The sequence below is a fragment of the Corylus avellana genome, chromosome ca11 (genome assembly GCF_901000735.1).
Source record: "Corylus avellana chromosome ca11, CavTom2PMs-1.0".
In the NCBI taxonomy this organism is placed as follows: Eukaryota; Viridiplantae; Streptophyta; class Magnoliopsida; order Fagales; family Betulaceae; genus Corylus; species Corylus avellana.
Genome location: NC_081551.1, coordinates 14415779 through 14425174, shown reverse-complemented (window position 1 = coordinate 14425174; position 9396 = coordinate 14415779). Strand labels below are relative to the sequence as shown.

Here is a 9396-nt window from a genome sequence, read left to right as displayed (position 1 = left end):
ATGGATATTGTATGTATCACAAAATAATATATGCATATATAAAAATAAATAAATAAATAAATAATAGTTTCGTTTTATCTAAGAAAAGGAGTAGAAAATGAAATCTTATTGTCTCATTCTCATTTTTTCTCTCTATTCTAACTCCTGCATTCTAAAAAAAGAAACTTAAAATGTAAAGCGAATATTATGGACGCTTAATCCAAAAAAAAATTGCCTTTCTTGTGTGCGGTTACGGATGGATTCCGTCTCGATTCATAGTTATTAAAATTCCTCATTTGCAAAGTGTATATATGGAATAAAAACATTGTCCGCTCACTCTAAATGTTACTAGAATTTATTTATAATTTGCTGATACACATTAGCGTGCATAAAAAATTTGTAAAAAAGTTGTAGATTAATTAGAGGTGTCGTAAGTTTTTGAGTTTCGTTCGTGCACCTTCCATCATATGTCATCTGCACTTACAAGCCAAGCAAAAAAATCAATATTATATCCAAATATTAATCAATATATTGTTTATTATTATTATTATTATTATTATTTCATTTTTGACTGGGCAACCACAGGCCTAGCCTATTTTAGTTGCTAAATCCGCCACTCTCATTCTCTCTCGCGCCTAATTCGCCTTCTCTTTCTCCCTACGAATCCATTTCTGAAGCTCTCTCTCTCTCTCTCTCTCTCTCTCTCTCTCTCTGTTTCTTCACCGTGTCGATAATTTTATTTTCCAATTTCAATCAAATTCTCGCTGCGAATCAAAGACAGACACGAACCGGACTTGAATTTTTGGGATCCAGTTTTTCAAAGCTACGAATTTGACCCCTCCTTTCTGGTAAATCTTCCTTTTGTGTTTTTTGATAGTCAATGGAAATTTTCGCTCTAATCTGTGCATTTCCTTTTTAAATCAAGGAAGTTTGGATCAGTATACCTATCAATGTATGGTCTGGTGTGCCAGATCCATTGCTGCTTTGATCTATTCTACAATGCGATACGATCTTGTGTTGTTTGATAGTTCAATATGTGATATGCATCTGTTTGTGTGTATAATCTTTTGGAGCTGGATCTGTGATTCTTTTGTTTAAATTCTCTGCCTGTTTGATTCAGACCTTTAATTTAGTTTCTATGTCTTGGAGTTTATGGCACTTAAGATTGTCGTATTGACCATAACCTTCTGTTTGGTTGCTGAGAAACCCGTGGAATGGAAAAGAACACGATATGTTGAATGGTATGCTTTTGGGCTTTAAAAAATGGAGGGCTCGCCTTAACCAGGCCAGAGATAGTATCTGTTTCCTTTTTCTTGCATTCCATTTCCCACTAAATCCGCGTGGGGTTTCTTTTAGGGTTTCCCCCTGTAGTCCGTTGGATCAGTTAGTTAATTTTCAATTCTTGAAAACTTCATTTGATGTACATGCAAAGTTTTTAGCTGAAACATTACTCTACCTTCTATTAAATAAGTGAATTACGTGTTTAATTCATTAGTTTAAATTGGTTATGACTCTGATTTTTTTTTAATCTTTGTAGGTAGCTTGACATGTATATAGTGTGAATGAGTATTTGTTAGATTTATGAAGCAATATTAATATGGAAGAAGAAGAAGAACCAAAAAAAGTCATGGAAGTTTCTGAGAAGGATCCAGATAGTCATGAAGTAACCAGTGGTGTACAGGATAGTGTAGGATCTTCTTACCATGAAAATAGCGATACTACCAATGGAATTGGTGCAGAGATTGAAGATAAAAATGTAGGTTTTCTAGGAGTTGATTATGTGACTACAGTTGTGGATGAAGAACAGTTTGAGCACGTATCTTTGAAAGATCAAGAGAAGTTGGCTGGTGAATCTCAAGGTGGTAATCTGGATTCAAAGTACTCTCCAAATTCAGATCATGTAAGACACTCATCCGATCAGTTTGAAGATGCTTCTCAATTATCTGGCACATTTGGGGCAGAAATTGATTCTTCTGCAGTTGCTGAGATGAAGCATGATCACCCTCTATCAGGCCCTGGGCAGGTCATACCATCAAGCAATCCTCCTTGTCGACCAGTCTTGATTCTGCTGCATATTCTCCCATTGGTTCACCACCAAAGCCTAGGCCAAAAGCTGTTATGCCGAATGTGTCTCCAGAGTTGTTGCATTTAGTGGATTCTGCAATTATCGGGAAGCCTGAAAGTTTGGACAAACTAAAGAATATTGTGAGTGGTGAGGATAATTTTGGAAGTGGGGATGAAATGGACAGCGTTGCATTCTTGGTAGTTGATTCACTTCTTGCGACAATGGGTGGTGTTGAAAGTTTTGAAGAGGATGAGGATAACAATCCTCCTAGTGTTATGCTAAACTCCCGGGCTGCCATAGTGGCGGGCGAGCTTATTCGTTGGCTTCCATGGGTAGGTGATACTGAGGTTATCTTGTCACCTAGGACACGTATGGTTAGGGGATTGCTTGCTATATTACGAGCTTGCACAAGAAATAGAGCAATGTGCTCATTGGCTGGTTTGTTAGGAGCTCTTTTAAACTCGGCAGAGAAGATTTTTGTTCAGGAAGTTGGTTCGACAGAGCAAATGAGATGGGATGGAACTCCTTTATGCTACTGCATCCAATACTTAGCTGGGCATTCACTCAGTGTTGTTGATTTGCATAGATGGTTTCAAGTCATTACAAGAACGCTTACCACTGTATAGGCTACTCGCTTAATGCTTGCCTTGGAGAAAGCAATGCGTGGAAAGGAGTCAAAGGGACCAGCACGTACATTTGAGTTTGATGGTGAAAGCTCCGGTTTGCTTGGGCCCGGTGAGAGTCGTTGGCCATTTACTAATGGTTATGCATTTGCAACGTGGATCTATATGAGACAATATTTGTCCTCGGGGGATTTCAAGAACCCCAAATTTTTTTAAAACTCCTCTAAAAATACTAATTTTTATACCCTAACCTCATCAAAATGTTTAATTTTTCACCCTATAACACATGTTTTACATGTTTATAGTAACTAGGGAACTAGGGAACTATTTTTTGTACATACAGCACAAGATCATTCTCAAGCTTGAAACTTTACCAACGTTCAACAATATAAGCAAGCACCAAAAATCGAAAGACACAAATTATAGGATATTACATGGCAGACACAAATTACAGGAAATCCCCAACTCGTGTTCTTCAATACAGTTTCAACTAGCAGCCCACATATCATTTTTGATGTGTTCCAAAAAAGGAAACACAATGGAACTTATGCTTTCACAAACAACAACAAAAAAGTAAAAACACAATATGTTAATATCACAAATGCAAACAAACCCAAAACCTACAATCTGTTAATACCACAATCTCTTACCCAGATGCAAACAAACCCAACAAATCCGTTAATATCACAAACAATATCAAGAAGTTCCCATAAGAGAGAAGAAGCTACCTAGAGGTAATGGTAGCCGTAGCACCGCTGTGCCGCGAACCAAGAGAGGCGGAGAGACCGACGGAGAAGAAGCAACCGATGGAGGGTGAGATGGTGAGGGGCTGACTACTGAGGCCGTGAGAAAGAGAGAGAGAGACAGAGAGTGAGAGAGAGCGATTGGAGCAGTGAGGGTGAGCTGGTGAGGGACTGACTGCTGAGGCCGTTAGGCTGTGAGCCGTGAGGTGAGGTCGTGAGGGTGAGGGTGAGGAAGGTCCTGAGGCAGGATTGCAGGAAGTGAGTTTGTTTTTTAAGGGTTGCGCTTTTAGGTTTAGACTTTAGTGAATATATATATATATACACGGGCCAAACATGTCAACCCGAGAACCCAGCGGGTTGACACGACCCGACATGTTTACTAAACGTGTCATAAACAGGTGACCTATATATACACGGGTCAAACATGTTAACCCGCAAACCGAGCGGGTTGACATGACCTGACATGTTTACTAAACGTGTCATAAACAAGTAACTCGTTTACGACCCAAACCCGTTTAAGCCCAACACTAACCCGAATTTTATGTGTTGTGTTTGTTTCGGGTTCGAATGTCACGGGTAAAATTGCCAGCCCTAGTTATCACTTATAAAACATTAATTTTCTGCATCAAAACACCTAGGTATTTGTCGCCAGAAGTACACCACCTTTTTTATTAACTAAACAATACTTTTACGTTATATTAACGGAGACAACACATCTTTCAAGTGTTTACCAACATTGCATGTTTATTTTTGCTTAATGATAACTGACTCATGTCATACCCAATTGTGAGGTTTTCTTACTATGTCGTTAAATTTACGCGGTTATTACTCTTGAACCTATCCCTAGAACCAAAGAGTGACACGGTTGCCACTACAGACTTTGCTTGAGAAAGATCTTCACACCGTTATCAAATTTGCTTAAGTTATTGTAGTTGCTTCGTGTCTTTGTATTGAAGATTATACTTGTCCCTGTAATGATTAATAGACTTCTCGGATTTATTTTACCTTCTTATGCATTAACTCTAAAAATGCTTAGATGGGTTGTTTCTCATTTAGCCACTAGTTGGTTAAACTGGGATAATTGTCAGTAACCTTATCAGACTAGTCAAGGCCAATTTTGGGGGTGTTACAAGTCAAACGTTAGGGACTAGGGTCAATATCGAATGTTCGGTCACTCATCTTCGAACGTTCGGCTAAGAGAAAAAGTTAAAATTCTCACTTCCAATGAGCCCTCATGATCTTAGCAAACCCATTAGCCCTACCAAAGCTTAATTAGCACTTAGGATATTACAGCTTTCTCCCTCCTCCCCTCTTCCTCTCTGCCTTGTGCGGTGTTTTCTCTCCTCCTTTCTTCCACTTTCCACTCCTTTGTCCCCATTCTTGTTTTGTTATTTTCTTTTTTGCCACAAAGCTTCTCTCTTGATGTGTCCCTGCCAAGCAATCTCAACCGTGCAGCTTGCTGCCACCCTCCACCACGTTGTTCATTGTGCCATCCATCGTTTATGTCACATCATTTGTTGGATCTGGCTACGTTCTTAGATCATATTTTTTAAAGCTCGATCTACCTTCCTTCACCAAACCAACCTCGACACACGCCCTTTCACTATGCTCATTGGTGTCGTTCACTTCCACCACTACCAACCGTGTTGCCTTCCGGACCACGTGTTAAAGCGTGGTCACTTGCTTCAACCAACTTCCTTTGGAAGCCTTCCTTCGCCTCTTACTCCAATGGTGCTTATATTATTTGGGTATCTTTGCTTTTGTCTTTATTTTCCTTGTATTTTCTATTCCTTTATTTATTTTTTATTTTTTATTTTTTTTAATTTTTGTGGCTAGCCGTCTCCCTAGTTGTTTTTGGTTCATTGTTGTATCGGAGATTGTTTTGTGCTGCGCTACCCCCCATGACCAAGTACTGATGGTTGTGTTGTTAACCCAACAAGGATTCGTGTAGGGTTGAATTTTATTTCGAGGGTCATACCCCTATCTTTGCTACTTGCTTTGGGGGTTCAAATGTGGTTAAAAGGTCTCAAGATGGCTATGCCCTTTTCCGTCACCTGTTGGTTCGAACCACATTCTTTGACAATACCAATTATTTTGATGGGTCGGGTCATTTATTTGATTCATTCTCAATTGTTCTAAGAATGAACTAAAATTAGCTACACACTAGTATAATAAGATGACATGTGTCCTAAATCATGTGAGAGGCACATGTGACTTTTAAGTGAATTTAACGGTGTTAACTTCCAATCTTATTTTAACGTTTCTTCTTCTAATTAACCTAATATCTCTCTCAAACGTTGCCATTGCAGAAGAAAAAAATTTTGTTCCATTGATAAACATCAAAGCTTGAAAAACTCCATCAATGAAAAGCAGCCCATACCACTTTTTCTTCCTCTCTTCTTGAATTCTTTTCTTTTTTCCAATTCTCTCTGCATGTTGTGCTGCAACAGGGATGGCCATAGAAGGTTGGAGGAAAGGACATTGGCACAGGGGAAAGGACACTGGTGGTATTGACATCGACGGAGCAGTCGCTGCCGTAGATGGCGATGCTGGTGGCTTAGCCCGTTAGCCAGGGTACGCTTCTGGAGATGAAATGGGCTGCCGCCTGCCAGAGGCTCAAAAATTGCCGGAAACGACGAAAACCATTGAAAAAATTCCAGATTTTAGCGGAAATTTTCTAGGGACAAGCAGAAGCTACACAAACTCCAAAGAACAATAAAAGAAAATTATATAGAATAATCTTGTAAAACAAATGATAAGAAATTACATGGAAAGTTACCCCATGGCCCAGGGGTGGCGCACCCATCCCATCCAGGCCATGGGGCAAGTAGGGGAGGATGGTCAGCCAGCCCCCTTCACTTTTGGTTTTTTTTTTTTTTTTTTTTTAATAATTTAACTTTGTTTATTTCATATTTGAAATAATCTAGTGTGGTCCTATTTTTTTTATTTTTTATTTTATTATTATGTTCTATGCGAATGTGTTAGGTTAGGAATGGTGGGTACAAAAGTGGAGTTTTGTGTACCATCCACGTAGAAGTTATTCTCTTTGCTGTATATTACTAAAAGAGTGCGTCTTTTGTGTGGTCAGTGCATAAGGAGGCAGACTTGTGCCACCAATGAGTAAGTGACACCTAACCCATCACACCAAACCCAAGTTTAGAAAAAAAGCACACTTACACCTGATTATATCAAATATAAGAAAAAAAAAAAAAAAACTTAAAAATTAATTTAAGAAAAGAATCAAATAACCGGCAGCCACCCAAGTTGGGGGTGGGGTGGGGTGGCGCGCCGCCACCCCCTCAGGCTCTCTCCGTTTCTCTCTCTCCGGTAGCTCAATACCCACAAGAATCCAATACCCATTTTTCCGCAATTTCTCTCACAGCTCCTCTCGTCAACTCTCTTTCTCAGCCTCTCTGCGCAGCAAGTTACCAACATGAATGAAAACAAAGGAGATGAGGAAGAATATGGGGTGTCGGCAAGGGGTAGCATAGGGAAGGAAAAAGAAGAGAGAGAGATAAATGATAAAAGTGCTAATTGCTGCAATGTTTTTGAGTTTTTTTGCATATTGGCCGTGGTTTGATTGATTTTTTGCTGATGAGAAATCTGGGTAAGCAATAATTTGTTCAAAATACTCGCCGCCGCCATGCCGGATCTCTCTCCGTTTCTCTCTCTCTCTTGCCGTAGATTTGATCCCACCAAAACCACCCAGCACCCGCCCATGCCGGGATCTCTGAGCATCACTGCTCAGAGCTACCTAAGAGAGATACCCGCCGCCGTCCAAGCCAAACCCCACCGCCCATGCCCACGCCGTCGTCCAAGCCGAAATCCTCCGCTCTCCAACGCAAATCCCGCCGCTAGAGCTACCGGAGAGAGCCTGAGAGAGAGAGAGAAATGGAGAGAGCCTAAACCCTCCGGCAGTGGCATAAATCTAAAGGGTGGGGGAGGGGGTGGCCAGCCAGCCACCCCTTCAGTTTTTGTTTTGTTTTTTAAAACAAAATTAATTAAGTTTTTAATTATTTTTTTTTCTCATATTTGGTATAATTGATGTTGTTGTATTATTTTTCTTATTTTGTTCCATACGAATTTGTTAGGTTATAAATGGTGAGCACAAAAGAGAGATGATTTTGTGCACCATCCTCGTAGAAGTTATTCTCAAAGAAGATTAACAGCAGGTAAAAGGGACGAATGGTTTTTATTTTGAATTCTCTCTCTCTCAACATATCCACTAATTTAAGCATTGAAGTTATCTCCACCAAGACACTCCGCAAGCTCTTTGTATATTAACTTGTTGCAGGTCCTCTCTGCCCAATCTTGGAAACTGTACGGGCACACAGGCATCGACTCAAAAGGGTAGTACTTCGCATTAAATCAAAATTAAATGGCTTTAAACAAGAATGTCCTTGAAGCATAATTATAGTTTCAATACATGTTTATGATTAGCAGTGAAAAAGAAACAAACTTTTTATTATTATTATAGAACGCCCACTACATGCATTCAATACGAAAACCTCGTAGATGCAGCGCGCATGGTTTCAATTTGCTTTGACGTGATACTTGGTAGGATTAGTTACTGGGGAAGCTTGTTGAGTTTACAAAAAGCGTAGTCCTTGAACTTCTTCGGCTTGTATTTGGGAGGGTTTTCTTCGTTAACCAGCTCGGGCACCGGTCCCACCACAAATTCTGCCGGTGGCTCTAAGAATACAGGCCACGACATCCTCGCCTTCTCTTTGTTCACTGTGCTCCTATGCAACACGCTCCTGTATTTGCCGTTGCTCATAATCTGCCAATTGTCATCATCATGTTACCAAAGGTCCATAACTCTCCAAAGAATTTTGATGTCAAAATTTACTTTAAATTCCATTTGTTTCGGCATGAAAACACAAATTCAATAATAGTAAAAAATAAAAAATTGAACCTTCCAAATGCAATCCTAATATATTGGGTGTGTTTGTTAACCCCTTTTTTTTTTTTTTTTTAAGAAAATTTCACTTACTACCTTTGATTTTTTCATTACATTTACCATCGTTAAACTTTAAAAAGTGTCAATTTAATTTATCTATTGTTCAATTTTTTCCAATTTCAATACTCCATTAGGATTGTTAAATCCTAATGGATGGATGTCAACATTTCCAAAATATCTCCCTTTTAAGGAGGAAAAAAAGAGAAAAAAAATTGTAAGGACTAAATTGCCACTTTTTAAAATTTAAAAGTATAATTACAAAAATGATAAAAAATAAGAATAATAAGTGACTTTTTTTTTTCTTTTTTTTTCTTCTATGAAAAAAGTCAAAATATTAACAAACAATTTTTAACACAAAATTTAAAACACATTTTACTTTTATGTCGTATCACAACACATTTTCAGCCATTAAGTCAATAAAAAAAACATTAAGTCAATACAAAAAATAATAATAATAATAATAATTATTGAACCTCCCAAATGGAAGCCTAACATAATATTGCTGTGCTTGTCTTTTTGTTTTTTTTTTTTTTCCTTTTTTTAGACAAAGTCAAATCGTTAACAACTCGGTAAAAAAAGTCAAAGTCAAGTCATCTTTTACTTCAACAGTCATTTGATAAAGAACTTGAAAAAGAGACTACATTGAAACTGTAGCAAATTTAATTGATACGAGAAAAAAAGTAAAAATATTTTGTATGAAAAAATGAATATATATATATATATATATTTTTTTTTTTTTGTAATGATGTTTTTATTTGAACAGTAATAAAAAATAATTTATGTAATTTAAAAAGTAAAAATATTAAAGTTAATTTTGAGATGAATTTTTTAAATTTTTGAGTCCGATGCAATCCAGTCCCTAGTAGGGGTCATGATCAAGTACGTACAAAATCAATTCCACACAGATCTGGATCCACTGAAATTTTTAAGGCAATTTCAATTTGTAGAATTTCAAATCTAGGTTGTCTATTTTTCATCTAAGGATCATTGTTCTGCCACATGTCCCACTACTAATAAAATAATAAA

General features: G+C 37.9%; 1 protein-coding gene across 1 annotated transcript; it reads left to right on the top strand.

The window, feature by feature from the left end:
* The first annotated feature begins 635 nt into the window (after positions 1-635).
* On the top strand, positions 636-2885 carry LOC132166615 (BEACH domain-containing protein C2-like). Its single transcript, XM_059577462.1, has 2 exons — positions 636-827; positions 1517-2885. The coding sequence occupies exon 2, from the start codon at positions 1577-1579 to the stop codon at positions 2129-2131; it is 555 nt and encodes a 184-aa protein (XP_059433445.1). The 5' UTR covers positions 636-827; positions 1517-1576; the 3' UTR covers positions 2132-2885.
* The last annotated feature ends 6511 nt before the right edge of the window (positions 2886-9396 follow it).

Coding starts and splice junctions, on each gene's coding strand:
- LOC132166615 (XM_059577462.1), top strand. CDS start 1,577: ATGGAAGAAGAAGAAGAACCAAAAAAAGTCATGGAAGTTTCTGAGAAG.